Genomic DNA, 22,089 nt, shown 5'->3' on the forward strand with positions numbered 1-22,089 from the left:
AGTGTCGTCCAATTCAAGTTTCCTCAAATTCTCTGATAGTTTCTTCGGTTTCAGATATGTAGACGAAATGACGATAGGGATGGTCTTGATATCTTTCAACTTCCATTGTTTCCTGGTTTGTTTTTGAAGGTCTCTGTATTTCGAAATCTTGTCGATGTGCCTATCTAGTAGGTTGTTGTTATTTGGAATAGCCACGTCGATGAATATTGGCTCTATTCTCATCTTTATTCAGTAATATGAGCTCAGATCATTTTCCAATACAGAATCTGGGTGGTTATTGAAGTAAGGAACCTTTTTTGACCTTTGATCAATTCTTGGTGGAAAATCTTGGTAACAGCATCATGTCTCTTCTTGTACTCCTTGCCTGCAAACTGCTGACATCCTCTGGTGATGTCCTGGATGATTCATATGTCCCACAACCGATAGCTATCATCCACCACTGAGATGTCCTTGGCGATATATTCCATATAGGGTACTCTAACAATTTGTCAAAATCAGCTGATTGTTCGTTACCGTGGGGCACACAAAGCTTTTTATTATCACTATAAAGAGGCATTTCTAAAAAAGCTACTCTAATCTAACGTCGGGAAGAACATTTTTTCCAAAAACATGCACAAAACACAATACTCGACCAAAACAGCACGCGAATCAATGGAGGGAAAAGCTTGTGTGCCCCACGACAGCGAACGCTTAGCTAATTTTGACAAATCGTTAGAGTTCCCTATAGTTCCTTGTTAGGTTAGGTTAGGTTAAGTAGACTTTCTGAAAGTCAACCAGATATGTCCACATAATGTCCACATGAGGGACATGGTTGTCCCTCATGTGAAGGTCAGCCCCCTACCAGTTTCTGCCTTTTACTCTCTGCAGAGTGTTCGAAATTTCTATTTTATCCTGTTAAAGCTGTAGCGGGTATAATTATCAGTATAACAAACTACTCGATGTAGTTCTGATGAAGAAGCCTTGTTAAGGAAATATTGTCGCCTTGTTAAGGAAATATTGTCGAAGTCCTTGACAATCCTGGGACATTCGGTAGGACAAATCAATAATTTCTCGAACTTGAAGTCGTGGAATCCCTGTTCGTTCCTTTGAACTTTTAGCGTGATGTTTATGACGTTCTTATTTGGCCTTCTGTAGGGCTGCTAAATCGGTGGTGGTCCAAGAGATGATACCGAGTGAGTAGTTCAGTGTTGATTTTATTATTGGGTGATTATAAGAGAAGAAGAGTTTCTGTGCTCTATATTGTCAAACAATTGAAATTTAACTCATAGAGCTTGCTGTTACGTCAATCTGAAAACTGTTTCAAATGGCGACAGAGCCAAATGAGAATAGAAAACGATATTATCAGCCATTATATCACTTCGAAAATAAATTCCTTCGAGAAAACTCATAAAAACTTTTCATAGGGTATTTGCCCCCTTCGATCTATTACCCGGATTTCCCTAGGGAAATTGGAACGGTCCATGGGAATCTTCGCGATTCATGTGCCGCCGGAAAGTTTCACGAAAAAAATGGTTCATATTTTATTCGTGAGACAATGCATAAGAAAAATATTCGAATTTTCCCGGATTTCTTGCGTGGAACGAAATCGTTCGGCCTTATTTTTCACTGGGGAATGTGAATTAGCCTCGTAACCGAAAGCGTTACTTCTGAAAAAAGTTTTTTCCAGTCAATGAAGACAGGGTCATACCAAAATTTATGGTTGAGTTGAGATTAATGTACATTCTGAGCTAGAAATTTCACGAGCATTCGTGGAAATCTTTTTTCATTATTATCGAAGTGAATTATGGTTTGATTTACACACAAAAGATCACGACTGAACAGACCTCTAGCCTTTGAGTCAACTACCATTTTACGATTTTTCAGTTTGAAGAAAAATGGAGTTTTTATTGTGACTTTCTTCTGGTTGGTGAAGGTTAGAATGATTTACCCCAAAATTAGTTAATTTCATTTTATTAATTCGATTTAACAAGAAAAATAGAGATAAATCTCAGTAGTAATCCACATCCCAGTCTTTACCAGCATCAGATGGATAGAGCACTTGTTCCATAGTTTTGAGCAAGATTTTTTTATCGACCAGCATGCCTCTCAAAATTTCAAGTTCCCCCTTCGTTTCTTCAATTTGTTTCTTCAATTGATACCTCGCTGTCAGTTCCTCAGACGAATAATCCTCATCAGAAGCATTGTCTTGCCTATGTTTTCTTTCCGGAATCTTTTCAGTTGTTTGTGGGGCTGATTTACGACGAGTGGGCCTGTCAGGTGTCAGCAAATCGAATATGAACTGGTCAGTCTGCCCCGCAGTCTGAAAATAACAGTACAATCATGAAGAATTGAAAAAACTTTTTCATTCGAGTCAGAATTCTAAGATACTAGTCGAAATTCTGAGATACAGGATACAGGTCAGAATTCGTAGATGCAATTTGACTTATACAAAAGAGTGAGTGATTTGGATATCTGAACGCCAAGTGAAAAAATCCAATAAGCTCATCCAACATCCAACAACTCGATCTTTATATCAGAATTTCGCCTATTATCTCAGAATTCCTACTTGTATCTCAGAAATTTGACTCCAACTCAGAATTCTAACTGAAATACATTAGGAGTTCAATAGAAAATGAAGATTAACTTGAAAAAGATAAGAATGTATATGATAAGGACGATTGTCCTTCTCAATAAAGCACAGAGTATCAGCAGTTTTATAATTAAATTTAAACAACCTTAAACTTCTCTTGATTCTACTGAAAAAAAACTGAAAGTAGTTTTGAAATCGAAGAGACTTAACATTACCCTAGTTATAAAGGAACAACAAAGGATAAACTGTTTTTTTTTCGAATAATTCTCCATATTATTTCAGTTAATGCAACTTTATTCATTCGTTATTTGATATAACAATAGGAATATAAATGAATTTTGTTCTTAGTGTCATAACTACGAAAATCTAGAAATATTCCACTTTCCAGTCTTCTTCATGGCTGAGTTTTTTTTCCAATTTTTTCATATTTGTTTGCTCATCATCTACCAGCTGTTCCAATATTTTGATTTCAATCTTGAGTTCAGTTATTCTAGTCTTCAATTCTTCTCTTGACATTTCCTCTGACGAATAGTCATCGTATTCATAACTGTCTTGTCTATTCTTTCTAAACGCGATCTTCGGAGCTGATCGTGGAGCAGATTTATGTCCTGAGAGCACATTTAATAAAAATTGGTCAGCCTGCCCCTCACTCTGAAAATAACAGTACAATCGTTAGGAACTCTAACTGAAAGAAATACTAACTTGCTCTTTCATAGTATGGAAACCGAAAGAACTTTACTCTAATTTCGTAGTTTCTTCTGACTTACTTTTCAATTTATCGAAAACTGATTTTGAATTGGTATTTCTGATACTTGGTGAAAATCTACAACTGAACAGATGACTGAATCACAAGAAGCCAATTAATGTGATACGTACTTGAAAATCTATAATTGAATTGAACTGAATTTTACTGGCATGAGTTTTTTACCAGTTCACGTGATCATCTATCAGCTTCTTCAGGTGGATGAAGATAATACTAGGGTTATCACTACATAATACTAAAAGGCTATGAACCAGAATGTCGAATACTCAGACCGTGCCTAGGTAACTTATGAGAAACGACTCAAAAAAATAGCGATATATGTTTAATAAAAGCAAATGTCAACAAATCCACGATCACATAATAAGTCTCGCCTGCAGTTCATTACTAATATCTACATATTAATATTAAATGATTAGTGACTACATGGAGAAACAATCAAATCAGTTTGTTCTCGAATAATGAAGAATTATTCCAATGCAGCAATTTCTGCTCCTTCACGAAACAACAAGGAAATTCAATGAATATGTTAACTTTTTATTTACAGGAATGAAGCAGTTGAACATAAAGTATGTGTTGAAGCTATTCTACAGTTTGTCCATTATTAGGAATATTTATGCATCAGATTATATACTCACCTTAAAGCTTTTGATTCTATCAAAACGGTCTCGAGAATTTTTCCAATATGATTAATCAATTCACATATTCATCTTTTGCAGCCACTTCAGGGAAAAATATGATAGAATCTAGTTTATAGGTTTCCGAAATCGGTGAGTTTTTCGTTTTTCGATGATGACGATGAATTCAACGATTGTTTGTATTTAGAAAATACAATTTTTGTGCTATAATTCGAAATCCGAAAGATAAAAATTCTCTACTCGACAAACGGCATGTGAAACGTTTTTGTTTCAGATCTTTAGCTTTAGGCATAAAAAAAATGAGAGAAGTTTTCAAAATGGTGCTACCAAACAACAAATCTTGTCGATTTCTATAAATGATATCGCAAGTACTCTATTTGACTATTTGATTGTGGAATGTCTGAAAAATATTGAATCAATGTGTTTTCTTTTCACAGAAACCCAATTTCCCTTTGATTTATGTACATGTGGAGTTGTTCTGGTTAAAATAAAAAGATTTATAAGAAATTATGTATTCACAGAAACAAAAATACAACATTTGAAATAGTATAAAATTTTACGAAAAACCTGAATTTTGAAAATTCACAGTTCTATTCACCTTAAGCACTGAGTATGACTTAAACGTATATCAATAACTGCCTGCTATCTTCCTTGCATGGTTTCTGCTAAGAAAATCCTACTCAATTTGTGTACAAAGTTGTGGCAGAAGACCTTGAAGCTGATAAAGCGTTTCCTGCTGCGATCTGTGGGCTTCGAGGATTTTTTTATAGGCCCCATGGTGCTCGATAGGATTTGGGTCTGGGAATCTTGGCGGTTTTGGTAGATGTGGAATACCTTGTATTTTCTAGCAGTAATCATCTAGTGGGGTCTATGTGCTGGTGCATTATAACCAGAAATTCTTGGATAACTTCGTTGATAACTTCACCAACATATTTCTGAGTGGTCAGCTCCTCGATGCTTGATTGAAATCATCATCTTCAGACTCTGCTTGGAGACTTTGAAGGTTACTTCATTCAGAAGACTTTCACTTGCCATACCCTAAGGGCTCATTGGCTACCTTCTCTCCGAAATAGTTAAAAAACGCTCTTATTCTAGCATTGTATCACGAGGTCTATCACTTCTGGGTCCACTGGTGAAGTACCGTGAGAGTTAATGCGATATCATGTCTAACATCGAATTAATTGGCTCTGTTGGCATCATCATCGGATGAAACTTGTATTTGCATTATGAAAATTCGATTTTTAATTACGTAAAACTGTGATTTTAATGATACCGTTACATATACTGAAGAGAAAATAATCAAAATGTGCAATTCTGACACACATGGAAGAAAAAATGATTGAACTTGTTGAAAATTGTTTCACAATGGACCACAAGACGTTTCTATCATCACTATAAGTTTAGGCGATTAGGAGTAAACTTAACTAAGGTAATAAGGGAAAATTTTTGTCTAGCAGTTCATTTTATACCCACTAGAAAATATTCTGGTATCGATTGGAAGCTATTAGTAGCAATGGAATATCAGATTGAAAGCTTGAAAATATGGATATTACCTCTTGGGCTCCGGAACCTAATCCTAAAGCGTCCAGTGAGAAATCTCTCTTCGACCTCACATAATTTCCATGAAGAGCATTAGTAGTTAGAAGGAAAACCGAGAATAAAATCGTGATTATTTTAAACATTCTGCAATAAAACTACAGGACTCAAACTCATTTTCCTGTTAAATACTCGAACAACAAAGCATAGGAAGTAGACTTAGCCGACTAATGAGAAGTTGTCTTCGGGGAAATTGCAAACTGGAGTTTTATCAGGTCAACATTGAAGACAATGGTATCGACAGGAATTTTTGTCGATCTTTTAAAGAATGGGTAAACAAAAACACTTCGTTAATGAATGCAGGGTCGGTTCTGAAACCATTTGTGAGGGATTGTGTCGGCCAAGTTGTCTTGAATATTACTGCCCTCAGTCATTAGGGTTGATTTTTTGAAAAATTTTGTTGTAGTGGCAATTGTGTGGCTTGTATAACTTACTTTGCCTCAAGTAGATGAAAGGAGGTCTTATGATGAAGACCGTCCAGACAAGTGCTCTTAAGGTTTTGATTTTTCAATACCTTTAGCTCCCACTGATTATAACTATCAGATGGGAGGTCATTAGTCCAAGAAATGTTGTTATTTTGTGACTAGCTTCTCCAGGTCCTGCTCTGTGAAAATCTGCTAATTAGTTCCTCTTATCATTAGAAAGCATTTCTGTCATAATTCACGTCATACTTAAGTTTTAACGTCTACTATTCGAATAAGATGTAATCCACTAATGAAGCTGGTAGGATGACGTTTAACTTATTCAATAAGGATTTTATGAATGGTTTGAACTGGGATTCCAATATAGGTGTTAATTTCCAATAATTCCATAAATTCTATATAATTATATCAAATAAATGGGTGTCACTCACTCCAAAAGAATTCGTGGTTCAACTGATATTATTTCAGCGTTTGATTATTTCCAATATGTATAAATTTTGCCTGATTCATAGCAAAAGTAAGCAAGACTGCTTTGGTTAGAATGACAGCATAGTAGAGAAATGAAGATTCTACCTGGTGAAGTATGCAAAAAAACACTTTGAAATAAGGTTTAATATTGGTTGCAGCCTTCTTCATACTGCTTTTACTCTATTTGGCTTTGTGTCAGTGAGGCTGTCAATGAAAGTTTGAGGAATTTTTAACCAAATTATCATCGAAGCATTGGCAACCTGTTTTAATATGTGCAGTGGGTCAGGTAAGCGGTGTGATTGCTATGACATGGCAGACCAGACATTCTATGCGGTCGTTGACAATTCTTGGCCGATGTGGACGATTGATGGCGATTTTTTTTAAATGAACCAGTAAGTGTCATATTTTGTGTGTGTGTAATAAGTAAACATATGTCTCTACACATGGTATGAACAGCAATCATGAAAATTAGACTCAAATGCGAAAACAGAATAGAGACAGACACTGTGAGAGAACTACAAGGTAGTATGGTATTTTTGAAAAATGGAAGCATTAATTCTTTCTTCTGAAAATATTCTTATGAACTCCTCCTACTTTATAATCTGCAGCGGCCGAAGAATGATGACCATCGTAAAGAAGAGTAGATTCTCCTGTGATAACAATTACAACACCATTAAAATTTATTGTAAGTCCCATTCACAAAAGGCACACAAAGGGACGACCAGAATTCAAAGCAGCAAAACAGGCGCTCAAAGCTACAACAAAAGACCGATTTTACCGGAGTCCTTTTCTTCCCTTCCCCGTCTCGTAAAAAGCGCCAAAGAAATTTCCTTTTCAGCTCGTTTTTTTCATGATACGTTCAATTAACCTGCCTTAATTTACGGATGTTTCCATTGCGGAATACTGGGAATTTGAACAAGCTCCAAGTCGGATGAATATGAAGTAGGAAATGGAATATACTATACTTAATTGGTAACCATTTGCTTATTGTTTACTTATGCGTTCGAGTGTTGTTGTGACTGTTCGTATTACAGGATCAATTACCTGGGTATTCCAATTATATTTCTTCTTAGTTCTCGCAGTTTCTCTCTTTTTAAAGTGGAAATCAACTGCAGACACCCTTTTGACTCGTTTTCATTTAGGGATTGCGTTGAAAAGGGTTATTTTTCCTCTTGATTACACGGAAACTTATGCAGTTATCAGCTCCGGAAAATATGTCTAAGACAACAGGGCCGGATCAGACTCATTTGAGAAAAAAAATATGAAAATTTCAGTCTCCAGTATACAATACGAGGATATATTAAAACAATCTCAGCCTACTATAGAACCGAACAAAATTTCAATGATAAAAATATTTTATAACTCAACATAATCTCATCTTAATTGGATATATTTATTACAGCGAACCTGCAACGTCTCTAGACCTTTGAAAAAAAAACGTTTCTTGTTGCTCTGCAAACCAGATCTCCACAGCTTTTATTACCTCCTCGTTGGAAGAAAGTCTACGAACTTTAAAACTTTTTTCAGTTGAGGAAAGAGATGATAGTCGTATGGAGCCAAATCTGGTAAATAAGGGGGGTGTTCTAGTAATTCAAACCCTAAGTCACGAATTTTCTGCATGGCAATATGAGATTTTTGTGTAGGGGCGTTGTCCTGCAAAAACAAAATATCTTTGGATAGCTTTCCGCGTCTTTTTTTTCTTTAATTTTTTCCCGTAGAGTGATCAGTAATGTCGAATAGTAATCTCCGGTTATTGTTCTACCCTTATCCAAAAAATCAATCATGATTACTCCATGGCAATCCTAAAAAACTGAAGCAAGATTTTTTCCAACAGATTTTTGGACAAGCAACTTCTTAGGTCTTGGAGAACCAGAGTGTCGCCATTCCATCGATTGTTGCTTTGTTTCTGGATCGTAGAAATGTACTCAAGTCCCATCCATTGTAACAATTCGGTTTAAGAAGTCTACATCGTTTTCAAATCGAGCACAGATCGAACGCGATGCTTCTACCCTTGCACGCTTTTGGTCAACATTCAAACATTTGGGGATCCATTTTGCAGCAATTTTTCTCATGTCCAAATTGACGTGAACTATATGATGAACGCGTTCGTATGAAATATTCAGTGCTTCAGATATCCGTTTTAGCCCAATTCGACTGACACAGAAACTGGCCTTCCCGAACGGTCATCATCTTCAATGGAAAATTTACCTCTTTTGAAGCTTGCAGTCCAATTTTTCACGGTCGCATACGAAGGAAATTGATCACCAAGGGTATTAAGCATATCTTCGTAAATCTGCTTACCTCTTAACCCTTTTAAATACAAGTACTTGATTATGGCTCGATACTCCAATTTGTCGATTTTCACAATTTCGGTGGACATCTTATTTCTTTTAATTTATTGCCTAACTCTGGTTTACTTTTTCAACCTCAAACTTCACACTGACACTTCTTATGAGTTATTGTTCGTTGCTATGGTAACGCAATAGTTTTTTATGCATGGAACTGGTCTAGGCTAACTAGATATCAATTCATCCTCGTACATTAAAAAATAGATGAAGTTCTCATTTCATTACTGAAGCTATTTTTTTTACATGTAGATTCATCCAATAAATTCCACTTCACCGACAATGAAACCCTCTTTCATTTAACTATTATTCTTTCTAAAGTTGTTGGACTCCTTGCAGAACCTTCCATTACGATCCTTTCAAACTTCCAAAGACCTCTCTCCAAATAAGAAAATGTCCTGAGTCTTTTATGTAGATTATGCCGAAAAATCCCCCTGGAATAGCTCATGCACATTTCAGCGAAATGACGGAATAATTCCTTGTGACACCAATGCCAACTTCTTGATCCCCCTCAATATTTGGAATGAGCTGAAATTAGGCCACCTTCAAGCTTCACGAAAAGACATTCCACCTTGGAAAGAGTCGCGACGTCGTTATCAAGATGAAAGAGGTCTTGTCCTTCAACATTACTGTTTTCAAGGGTAGTTAACCACGAGATCAATTTTAAAATAATTGTGAAAGGGCCCCAGTCGTTTCTGAAGTAGGAAGTGGATTCATTAGGAGGTAAATCGAAAGAAAAATTTACATGAAGTAGTGCTGAGAGAAAATTCTTTGATTAACGGCCAATTTCAACAGTGTTCAGTATTATACACATCTCTTATCTTCGGAAAAATACAAAGTATAATCTAAAAAGAATCCATTTTCAACAACTCATCAAAATATATCATTTCACCGAAAATCGCCTGATTGAAACATTCATGTCTTCGAAATTATCATCCCCTCAAGTCTAATGAGATAGAATTTCACTCATGTATCTTGAGGATAGCTATAAAACACGCATTATTATTTTATAAAAGACAAAACCTATCTAGCCTATCTCAGTCCATCAGAAGTATTTTTCATTGAGGGTTGGCTTAAAGAAGGAAAAAACCCTTTTAACTTTTTCACTGCATAGACATAAGATGAGCATGCACCTCATATCCCATGGAGAGTATTATATTTCGTGAATTTTCCCCATTTTGTTTACCTCTAGAGGCTCTAGATTCAGCTGCCACTATCTTTACGAATTAGATAAACTCCGTAATATTCACGATGCCCTAGGTTCATTGATTTTGCGATATGGGTATCAACCCTTTATTCAATCAACCCTGAAACAACCCCAACTGGCATCAAATCCTTCCAACCTCTCGGAATTGATTCGAAAGATCAGATAGAAACTCACGGATTTAAGGGCGCTGTTTTACGGATCTGGAAAGAAATCTGGCCAGGAGGGCATACTAATATGGGGCAAGGTAGTAAAATCACCCGAGATATGACCAATTCCCCAATTTTGACGTTGGGTCAGGCCTGCGTGGGCATCACGGGAATTTCTAGATTTTTTATCGGAATTGATATGGAGGATACGTGGTCTTTTGAATAAATAAGGAAAGACATCGATAGAATCCTTTTGGGAGAGGAAGGTTTTTTTTATTGGTTCACTGAATGGATTGATTTATTAATTCATTGCTGGATAAACTCCTACAATAACAATAAGGCAATCACCCCGGAAAAATGAATATATCACGTATTATTTTACCAATTCTTCCTCGCACAAAATTGTCACTTATGTTCTGTCTCAGGTAATGTAACTTCAGGCATTATTTCCACTGAAAAATCATGAAGATTGGTAAATAAGACAACTTTCAATAGGAGTTTCCCTTCAAAGGAAATTATCCTCTGAGGGCTCGCTGTGAAATCGTCACAAGTGGATATCCATTAAGGGGTTGAAAGTTACTGTGAAACTTTTTCAATTTTGTTCTGAAAGTTGTTGTAATTGGCGATTAATCAGGAACTCCAAGATGAACGAAGAATTCAGCAATTTGTCGCTGTTGCCTGCTATAGGAAAGGAAAGACTGTTATAAGTCGGTCAAGACGAGCGACCAAATGAATTATAGTGCTTTGATGACAATCAATTTCAGATAAAATTACTTCTCCAATAGATAAATATAATTTCATTCCCAACAGAACGAAGAACTTGTGTTGTGTTTTCAAGGAACTGAATATTATCTCAGTAAGTATGAATGGTATTGAATACTAGTATGGTCAGGAGATCCATCTTGTAATTAGATCCACTTTTGATAATAAGTAATAGGTTATACCCTCCTGAAATGACATATTTGCTACTCTGTCTGAAAATAAGGATGTTCCATTACTATCCTAGTATATGGAGTGCATAGAATTTGTTTTGAAGATTCTAGAAAACCAAACAGTTGATGATGATAGAGAATTGCACTCCAGAGCGCTCTTCGAAGTCAACTCGAAAATGAATAGTGGAAAAACAAAAAATTTTTTTTTCTCCTAAACAGGGCCAGATATTCAAAATTTTGGTATGAAAATATAGGTTTTCGAACACACTGTATCTATTGCGAGTATTTTCGAACGCCTATCTTCCTTTGTTTAGATTTCCATCTTGGAAATGACATTTTTCAAAAATTGCAATTTTCAATCTGCGATATCTCCTGTTATATTCGTCTTATCGAATTGGGATTTCCGGTTATATAATCAGCGATGCCTAGGCTCCCACCCCAGCACAAAAACTCGGTTTCGAAAATCTCGATTTTTTGGGTCAAAAATGAGCAAGGGGTTAGACCCCCCTAAAATGACCTATTTGCTACTCTGTCTGAAAATAAGGATGTTCCATTACTATCCTAGGATATTGAGTGCATAGAATTTGTTTTGAAGATTCTAGAAAACCAAACAGTTGATAATTCAATAGAGAATTCCACTCCAGAGAGCTCTTCGAAGTCAACAAGAAAATGAAATGTGGAAAAACAAAAAAAATTATTTTCTCCTAAACAGGGCCAGATATTCGAAATTTTAGTATGAAAATATAGGTTTTCGAACACGCTGAATCTATTGCGAGTATTTTCGAAAGCCTATCTTCCTTCGTTTAGATTTTCATCTTGGAAATAGCATTTTTCAAAAATTTGCAAATTTCAATCTGCGATATCTCCTGTTATATTCGTCTGATCGAATTGGGATTTCCGGTTATATAATCAGCGATGCCTAGGCTTCCACCCTAGCACAAAAACTCGATTTCGAAAATCTCGATTTTTTGGGTCAAAAATGAGCAAGGGGTTAGACCCCCCTAAAATGACCTATTTGCTACTCTGTCTGAAAATCAGAGTGTTCCATTACTATCCTAGGATTTGGAGTGCAGAGAATTGGTTTCGAAGATTCTGGAAAATAAAACAGTTTATCATTCAATAGAGAATTGCACTCCAGAGAGCTCTTCGAAGTTAACTCGAAAATGAAAAGTGGAAAAACAAAAAAAATTATTTTCTCCTAAACAGGGCCAGATATTCAAAATTTTGGTATGAAAATATAGGTTTTCGAACACGCTGAATCTATTGCGAGTATTTTCGAAAGCCTATCTTCCCTCGTTTAGATTTTCATCTTGGAAATGGAATTTTTCAAAAATTTGCAAATTTCAATCTGCGATATCTCCTGTTATATTCGTCTGATCGAATTGGGATTTCCGGTTATATAATCAGCGATGCCTAGGCTTCCACCCTAGCATAAAAACTCGATTTCGAAAATCTCGATTTTTTGGGTCAAAAATGAGCAAGGGGTTAGACCCCCCTAAAATGACCTATTTGCTTCTCTGTCTGAAAATAGGGATGTTCCATTACTATCCTAGGATATTGAGTGCATAGAATTCGTTTCGAAGATTCTAGAAAACCAAACAGTTGATGATTCAATAGAGAATTGCACTCCAGAGAGCTCTTCGAAGTCAACTCGAAAATGAAAAGTGAAAAAACAAAAAAAATTATTTTCTCCTAAACAGGGCCAGATATTCGAAATTTTGGTATGAAAATATAGGTTTTCGAACACGCTGCATCTATTGCGAGTATTTTCGAAAGCCTATCTTCCTTCGTTTAGATTTTCATCTTTGAAATGGCATTTTTCAAGAATTTGCAAATTTCAATCTGCGATATCTCCTGTTATATTCATCTGATCGAATTGGGATTTCCGGTTATATAATCAGCGATGCCTAGGCTTCTACCCTAGCACAAAAACTCGATTTTGAAAATCTCGATTTTTTGGGTCAAAAATGAGCAAGGGGTTAGACCCCCCTAAAACGACCTATTTGCTACTCTGTCTGAAAATAAGGATGTTCCATTACTATCCTAGGATATTGAGTGCATGGAACTTGTTTTGAAGATTTTTGAAAACCAAACAGTTGATGATTCAATAGAGAATTGCACTCCAGAGAGCTCTTCGAAGTCAACTCGAAAATGAAAAGTGGAAAAACAAAAAAAATTATTTTCTCCTAAACAGGGCCAGATATTCAAAATTTTGGTATGAAAATATAGGTTTTCGAACACGCTGAATCTATTGCGAGTATTTTCGAAAGCCTATCTTTTTTCGTTTAGATTTTCATCTTGGAAATGGCATTTTTAAAAAATTTAAATCTGCGATATCTCCTATTATATTCGTCTGATCGAATTGGGATTTCCAGTTATATAATCAGTGATGCCTAGGCTTCCACCCTAGCATAAAAACTCGATTTCGAAAATCTGAATTTTTTGGGTCAAAAATGAGCAAGGGGTTAGACCCCCCTGAAATGACCTATTTGCTACTCTGTCTGAAAATAAGGATGTTCCATTACTATCCTAGGATATTGAGTGCATAGAATTCGTTTCGAAGATTCTAGAAAACCAAACAGTTGATGCTCCAATAGAGAAGTGCACTCCAGAGAGCTCTCCGAAGTCAACTCGAAGTTGAAAAGTGAAAAAAAAAAAAAATTATTTTCTCCTAAACAGGGCCAGATATTCGAAATTTTGGTATTAAAATATAGGTTTTCGAACACGCTGAATCTATTGCGAGTATTTTCGAAAGCCTATCTTCCTCCGTTTAGATTTTCATCTTGGAAATGGCATTTTTCAAAAATTTGCAAATTTCAATCTGCGATATCTCCTGTTATATTCATCTGATCGAATTGGGTTTTCCGGTTGTATAATCAGCGATGCCTAGACTTCCACCCTAGCATAAAAACTCGATTTCGAAAATCTCGATTTTTTGGGTCAAAAATGAGCAAGGGGTTAGACCCCCCTGAAATGACCTATTTGCTACTCTGTCTGAAAATAAGGATGTTCCATTACTATCCTAGAATATTGAGTACATAGAATTCGTTTCGAAGATTCTTGAAAACCAAACAGTTGATGATTCAATAGAGAATTGCACTCCAGAGAGCTCTTCGAAGTCAACTCGAAAATGAAAAGTGGAAAAACAAAAAAAATTATTTTCTCCTAAACAGGGCCAGATATTCGAAATTTTGGTATGAAAATATAGGTTTTCGAACACGCTGAATCTATTGCGAGTATTTTCGAAAGCCTATCTTCCTTCGTTTAGATTTTCATCTTGGAAATGGCATTTTTAAAAAATTTGCAAATTTCAATCTGCGATATCTCCTGTTATATTCGTCTGATCGAATTGGGATCTCCGGTTATATAATCAGCGATGCCTAGGCTTCCACCCTAGCACAAAAAATCGATTTCGAAAATCTCGATTTTTTGGGTCAAAAATGAGCAAGGGGTTAGACCCCCCTAAAATGACCTATTTGCTTCTCTCTCTGAAAATAGGGATGTTCCATTGCTATCCTAGGATATTGAGTGCATAGAATTCGTTTCGAAGATTCTAGAAAACCAAACAGTTGATGATTCAATAGAGAATTGCACTCCAGAGAGCTCTTCGAAGTCAACTCGAAAATGAAAAGTGAAAAAACAAAAAAAATTATTTTCTCCTAAACAGGGCCAGATATTCGAAATTTTGGTATGAAAATATAGGTTTTCGAACACGCTGCATCTATTGCGAGTATTTTCGAAAGCCTATCTTCCTTCGTTTAGATTTTCATCTTGGAAATGGCATTTTTCAAAAATTTGCAAATTTCAATCTGCGATATCTCCTGTTATATTGATCTGATCGAATTGGGATTTCCGGTTATATAATCAGCGATGCCTAGGCTTCTACCCTAGCACAAAAACTCGATTTTGAAAATCTCGATTTTTTGGGTCAAAAATGAGCAAGGGGTTAGACCCCCCTAAAACGACCTATTTGCTACTCTGTCTGAAAATAAGGATGTTCCATTACTATCCTAGGATATTGAGTGCATGGAATTTGTTTTGAAGATTTTTGAAAACCAAACAGTTGATGATTCAATAGAGAATTGCACTCCAGAGAGCTCTTCGAAGTCAACTCGAAAATGAAAAGTGGAAAAACAAAAAAAATTATTTTCTCCTAAACAGGGCCAGATATTCAAAATTTTGGTATGAAAATATAGGTTTTCGAACACGCTGAATCTATTGCGAGTATTTTCGAAAGCCTATCTTCCTTCGTTTAGATTTTCATCTTGGAAATGGCATTTTTCAAAAATTTGCAAATTTCAATCTGCGATATCTTCTATTATATTCGTCTGATCGAATTGGGATTTCCAGTTATATAATCAGCGATGCCTAGGCTTCCACCCTAGCATAAAAACTCGATTTCGAAAATCTCGATTTTTTGGGTCAAAAATGAGCAAGGGGTTAGACCCCCCTGAAATGACCTATTTGCTACTCTGTTTGAAAATAAGGATGTTCCATTACTATCCTAGGATATTGAGTGCATAGAATTCGTTTCGAAGATTCTAGAAAACCAAACAGTTGATGCTCCAATAGAGAAGTGCACTCCAGAGAGCTCTCCGAAGTCAACTCGAAAATGAAAAGTGAAAAAACAAAAAAAATTATTTTCTCTCAAACAGGGCCAGATATTCGAAATTTTGGTATGAAAATATGGGTTTTCGAACACGCTGAATCTATTGCGAGTATTTTCGAAAGCCTATCTTCCTTCGTTTAGATTTTCATATTGGAAATGGCATTTTTCAAAAATTTGCAAATTTCAATCTGCGATATCTCCTGTTATATTCATCTGATCGAATTGGGTTTTCCGCTTATATAATCAGCGATGCCTAGGCTTCCACCCTAGCATAAAAACTCGATTTCGAAAATCTCGATTTTTTGGGTCAAAAATGAGCAAGGGGTTAGACCCCCCTGAAATGACCTATTTGCTACTCTGTCTGAATATAAGGATGTTCCATTACTATCCTGGGATATTGAGTGCATAGAATTCGTTTCGAAGATTTTTGAAAACCAAACAGTTGATGATTCAATAGAGAATTGCACTCCAGAGAGCTCTTCGAAGTCAACTCGAAAATGAAAAGTGAAAAAACAAAAAAAATTATTTTCTCCTAAACAGGGCCAGATATTCGAAATTTTGGTATGAAAATATAGGTTTTTTAACACGCTGAATCTATTGCGAGTATTTTCGAAAGCCTATCTTCCTTCGTTTAGATTTTCATCTTTGAAATGGCATTTTTCAAAAATTTGCAAATTTCAATCTGCGATATCTCCTATTATATTCGTCTGATCGAATTGGGATCTCCGGTTATATAATCAGCGATGCCTAGGCTTCCACCCTAGCACAAAAACTCGATTTCGAAAATCTCGATTTTTTGGGTCAAAAATGAGCAAGTGGTTAGACCCCCCTAAAATGACCTATTTGCTACTCTGTCTGAAAATGAGGATGTTCCATTACTATCCTAGGATATTGAGTACATAGAATTCGTTTCGAACATTCTAGAAAACCAAACAGTTGATGATTCAATAGAGAATTGCATTCCAGAGAGCTCTTCGAAGTCAACTCGAAAATGAAAAGTGGAAAAACAAAAAAAAATTATTTTCTCCTAAACAGGGCCAGATATTCAAAATGTTGGTATGAAAATATAGGTTTTCGAACACGCTGAATCTATTGCGAGTATTTTCGAAAGCCTATCTTCCTTCGTTCAGATTTTCATCTTGGAAATGGCATTTTTCAAAAATTTGCCAATTTCAATCTGCGATATCTCCTGTTATATTCGTCTGATCGAATTGGGATTTCCGGTTATATAATCAGCGATGCCTAGGCTTCCACCCTAGCACAGAAACTCGATTTCGAAAATCTCGATTTTTTGGGTCAAAAATGAGCAAGGGGTTAGACCCCCCTAAAATGACCTATTTGCCACTCTGTCTGAAAATAAGGATGTTCCATTACTATCCCAGGATATTGAGTGCGTAGAATTCGTTTCGAAGATTCTAGAAAACCAAACAGTTGATGATTCAATAGAGAATTGCATTCCAGAGAGCTCTTCGAAGTCAACTCGAAAATGAAAAGTGGAAAAACAAAAAAAATTATTTTCTCCTAAACAGGGCCAGATATTCAAAATTTTGGTATGAAAATATAGGTTTTCGAACACGCTGAATCTATTGCGAGTATTTTCGAAAGCCTATCTTCCTTCGTTTAGATTTTCATCTTGGAAATGGCATTTTTCAAAAATTTGCAAATTTCAATCTGCGATATCTCCTGTTATATTCGTCTGATCGAATTGGGATTTCCGGTTATATAATCAGCGATGCCTAGGCTTCCACCCTAGCACAGAAACTCGATTTCGAAAATCTCGATTTTTTGGGTCAAAAATGAGCAAGGGGTTAGACCCCCCTAAAATGACCTATTTGCCACTCTGTCTGAAAATAAGGATGTTCCATTACTATCCCAGGATATTGAGTGCGTAGAATTCGTTTCGAAGATTCTAGAAAACCAAACAGTTGATGATTCAATAGAGAATTGCATTCCAGAGAGCTCTTCGAAGTCAACTCGAAAATGAAAAGTGGAAAAACAAAAAAAATTATTTTCTCCTAAACAGGGCCAGATATTCAAAATTTTGGTATGAAAATATAGGTTTTCGAACACGCTGAATCTATTGCGAGTATTTTCGAAAGGCTATCTTCCTTCGTTTAGATTTTCATCTTGGAAATAGCATTTTTCAAAAATTTGCAAATTTCAATCTGCGATATCTCCTGTTATATTCGTCTGATCGAATTGAAATTTCCGGTTATATAATCAGCGTTGCCTAGGCTTCTACCCTAGCACAAAAACTCGATTTCGAAAATCTCGATTTTTTGGGTCAAAAATGAGCAAGGGGTTAAACCCCCCTAAAATGACCTATTTGCTACTCTGTCTGAAAATCAGGATGTTCCATTACTATCCTAGGATATGGAATGCATAGAATTTGTTCCGGGGATTCTGGAAAATCAAACAGTTGATGCTTCAATAGAGAATTGCACTCCAGAGAGTTCTTCGAAGTCAACTCGAAAATGAAATGTGGAAAAATAAAAAAATTGATACATCTAATGGCCTCAAGACGTCTTGAATGAACTGTTATCTCATATTCGCAAAATGTCCAGGCACTCAAGCTTAAGCTTAGGTCAAACTCGTGGTTGAGTTCAACTCGACAATAGAATGGTTTCGATATTCAGTCCGATGTTGTTGGGATGTTACCAAAATTGCTTCATTGCAATTTATTTATAGAATATTTATTATATTATACATAAACGGAACTGAACGTGATGGCTATTGTTTTGGGCTTATCTTGTTGACTGAAACTGGACAGGTATAAATATTTCTCCTATAATTATAATCCTACCTTATTTTGTTATTATAAATACCCATAACCTTGATACGTTCTTCAGATCAATGGTTCCAAACAACTCGAGTGCCTCATTTGAAAAATTTACTGATTTTGTTTGTTCTTGTGAACACGTACAAAGATAATATGTGCATGATTCGAAGAACGAGTACCAGTAAGTCGTCGTACATGAACTCCTCAAAGAATCAGCTGGATCTGGCTGCAGGGCATTCATTGAAAGTGTTGCGCTATTGATTTTGTTGCCTTGTTTCATTAGTTGGCTTTTGATAAATCGGAAAAAATCGTGTTTATGTTCATCTAACCAAACAGGTTTCTAGAATATCACCTGGAAATCTTTTATGTTAATATGATCCATTAAATATTTCAGATAGGCAAAGTAGGTTGAATCGAGATCCGAGCAAACACGACTTAAACTTAGTCAATTTCGAGATGCCATAAAATCTGATATTCTAGTTTTCACAATCAAGAGGCTTTCGTTCAAAGTGAGTACTTTTTCTCACCTATTCTCGTGTTCGAGTATGGCTATTGTGGATAAAGCAATCTGGGAGAAACCAGAAGAAGATGAGAAGATAGAGTTCTTGGGTGAGTGCCATTTTCGTAGCCCTTCAAGTAATCATTATTTCCTCGAAAATTGACAGAGTGGATAGGAAAGAAGAAACACAAAATTTTTATTTGATTAAAGTTAAAGTATAACTAACAATGAACAAAGTTCCATCTATTAACATATTGAAATTATAACGGTCTTGTTGAAAGACAAAACTACTGGTACCTACTTATAGTGGTGCCTCCAAGAGGTTTTCATTAAAATTGATTCATGTCTATTTAGGATTGACTGCCAATATATGAGTCACGACTTCTTCTTGTGATACAATATGATACAATAAATTTCTTAATTTGTTCCATGAAACCAAGAACATAAACAACAACACAAACATAGGTATTCGCTATTTTCCATAGCCACCTAAGACAGTCAATAATTATTGTTGGAATGATGAATTAGTTGAATTTATTCGTTTATTTCTAAAAGCACCGCAGTGACAACTTTGCGGACATCAGAAAATATAATCTTTTGGGCGTTCAACATATGAGTTTTTTTCGAAGCCCAACCTTTTCATGTCAGAAATCGTCAGATCGTGCTCCAAAATTGTACGAGAATTATTTTGATGACAGTCTTGTCGTTGATGGTATAATTTTTTTATTGTTCTCTACGGTTCAATAATGACAAACAAATTTTACCTTGAGGATCTAATTTTGATAATCACACAATATAGCATTTATGTTTGTACGGATATTGTATATCAGAAAGAATTACATGATTCAATGCAGAACTTGAAGGTAGTTCTATTTTTACAATTCTGAAAGGTACATATATTATATTTGTTGTATTCGAGAGCCGACACTATTTAATATGGTGATATACCTAAGCTTACAACAATTTAATTGAAACATAATGAATGATAAAGATCCACAAGGTAAGTTCATACTCATTTTTTTCTCCCTAAACTTATTTTGTAATCTGGATTTTAATGACAAAGTGAGTTATTGTTCCACTATTTGAGAGTATGAAGGAGAGAGAGAGAGAGTATTGTGTATATAAAAAAGCGTATTCTAGAGTTTTAACTAGAGCATCATATAAAAACAAAATAAATTATTACCTAGATAACTTACTCAAAATATTTTATTTGATATCACCGAAATTATATTATTAATTAATAAAAAATCTAAACCTCTGAGCAGTTATCATTCAATCTCATTTATAAACATTCAATTGCACCATTTTGAATATTACATCAAATAATCGATTGTTTATTTTTGCTATTTATGTTATATGTTTTATATTTTATCAGATACATTATGAGCACCGCATTTAATGTTTCCATATTGAAATTTCCTATCTATGGTACCAAATTACGAACCATGAAGTTTTAGGCTTTAATATCCAAAGAAGAATTTGAAATCTCATCCAATAATTTCAAATTTAGACGATAAAATAATTGTCTCGTGCTAAAGAGGATCTCAGAAGAGAAACATTCTATAGAACAGAAACTTTTGTGTTTCTTCTGAAAATTTTATAGATATTTCCTCTTACACTGAGCACCCACATGAAGAAAAACCTGTAAAATTTCGTTTAGAGAATGTTTATGCCACATTTTCTGTTGTTTTTCACGTAGAATCTGTATCGATCAATTTTTATTCAATATACCTAACTCTCATTAACTTAAATATGAATTAGTTTGAAGAAATTAAGTACCTTCTAGTTGATCTGATTACCTTACCTTGCATTTTCAGAACAAAAGCCTGCAGATTTCGAGACAGCTGTTTCTGCCACTAGTTTCGGAAAGTTCAATTGGTTTCTGATATGTGTTGCGATTCCAGTAAGCTGGGCTAACCTTTTCGAGACCACTACTATGTCTTATGTCTTTCCAGCAGCCCAGTGCGATCTGAATTTAACCTTAGAGGATAAAGGAATGCTCAACGCAGCCGTGTATTGTGGTAAGAAAGTTGGAAACACATTTGAGGTATAGATAAAAAGAAAGCATGCCTCGTCAAGCATTATCCAGCATGAGTTGAAGACTCGGATCAATTCCTCAAAAGAATTCGATGTATACAGCTGTGCGTTATAATCTGATCATTTTTTAGGAACTATAACTAGCGCCTTCTTTTGGGGATTCTTTTTCGATACTTTCGGCAGGAGGAAATTGCTGATGATTGGTTACTTTTTGGATGCTGCCTTAGTAACCTTTAGTGCATTTGCACCCAACAAACATTTCCTGATGATATTGAAATTTTTTGGTGGTTTCATGTAAGCGTTCGATCCTTCACGACCGTAAAAACATTCCAATTTTGAATATTTCAGTATAAGTGGACCCTATGCTGCTGCTCCTACGTATTTATCCGAACTTCATGCTGCCAAATATCGCTCCAGAATGCCTCTCTTACTAGGGGTTGGGATGTCTCTTGGTAGTATGTTTCTTCCTTTATTGGCCGCTGTGATACTCCCTTTAAATTTCAAATTTTTCCTGGTGAGCAATATGGGTAAGTTGAAGCAAGATATAATATTTTCAATTTTGCTCTTCACCTCTATCATTGGTACCAGAAGACTCCATTCATGGGCTAACGTTTTACTACTACCACCCTTAAATGTTCACTCATTGAACCTGAAAATTGATGTTAGATATTCTCCACATCAACTTTTTCAGCTTTCAATTCTTGGGGCCTATATCTCCTGATCAATGCTGTTCCTGCCCTGCTTAGTGCAATTATATTCGTTTTTCTGCCTGAAAGTCCGAAATTTCTGATGTCTATGGGAAGGAATAGTGAGGCCCTAGACGTTTTTCAGATGATGTACAGAATCAACACTGGAAATCCCATAGAGATGTATCCTGTGAGTGTACTTCAAAAATAAAATATTAAGGAGAAATTGATATACAGAGTGAGTAGAAAAAACGCTCACAATTCATGTCTTCCGTGATCTCATTTAAGATTGAGGAGTTGTCTATGCTATAGGGTTGAAGGATATTTAAGTTTTTTTTTTAATGGCAATACTCTTTGCTTTTTTTCACACTTTTGGTGTTGTTTGGTAACTTATTG

General features: G+C 35.5%; 1 protein-coding gene and 1 long non-coding RNA gene across 7 annotated transcripts; one reads left to right on the forward strand and one right to left on the reverse strand.

The window, feature by feature from the left end:
- Window positions 1–1,933: 1,933 nt before the first annotated feature.
- LOC123319418 lies at window positions 1,934–20,913 on the reverse strand. The gene is made up of 2 exons (XR_006538475.1): window positions 20,775–20,913; window positions 1,934–2,299 (listed from the first exon to the last, which is right to left on the reverse strand). It is a non-coding gene; the product is annotated as an uncharacterized LOC123319418 (long non-coding RNA).
- LOC123319417 (synaptic vesicle glycoprotein 2B-like) lies at window positions 18,544–21,976 on the forward strand. 6 transcript variants are annotated; one of them, XM_044906377.1, is made up of 6 exons: window positions 18,544–18,652; window positions 18,866–19,080; window positions 20,788–20,991; window positions 21,139–21,301; window positions 21,356–21,534; window positions 21,699–21,971. In XM_044906377.1, the coding sequence occupies exons 2-6, from the start codon at window positions 19,017–19,019 to the stop codon at window positions 21,902–21,904; spliced, it is 816 nt and encodes a 271-aa protein (XP_044762312.1). In that variant the 5' UTR covers window positions 18,544–18,652; window positions 18,866–19,016; the 3' UTR covers window positions 21,905–21,971. The 6 variants fall into 6 exon arrangements, with proteins under 6 accessions (XP_044762312.1, XP_044762314.1, XP_044762310.1 ...); XM_044906375.1 differs by lacking the exon at window positions 18,544–18,652 and adding an exon at window positions 18,659–18,807; XM_044906379.1 differs by lacking the exon at window positions 18,866–19,080 and having other exon boundaries at window positions 18,610–18,652; window positions 20,926–20,991; window positions 21,699–21,976.
- The last annotated feature ends 113 nt before the right edge of the window (window positions 21,977–22,089 follow it).

This window comes from Coccinella septempunctata, chromosome 8 (assembly GCF_907165205.1).
Source record: "Coccinella septempunctata chromosome 8, icCocSept1.1, whole genome shotgun sequence".
Taxonomy (NCBI): domain Eukaryota; kingdom Metazoa; phylum Arthropoda; class Insecta; order Coleoptera; family Coccinellidae; genus Coccinella; species Coccinella septempunctata.

Coding starts and splice junctions, on each gene's coding strand:
- LOC123319417 (XM_044906377.1), top strand. CDS start 19,017: ATGGCTATTGTGGATAAAGCAATCTGGGAGAAACCAGAAGAAGATGAG. Junction 20,992..21,138: donor CAACGCAGCCGTGTATTGTG/GTAAGAAAGTTG, acceptor ATCATTTTTTAG/GAACTATAACTAGCGCCTTC. Junction 21,535..21,698: donor TTTCCTGGTGAGCAATATGG/GTAAGTTGAAGC, acceptor CAACTTTTTCAG/CTTTCAATTCTTGGGGCCTA.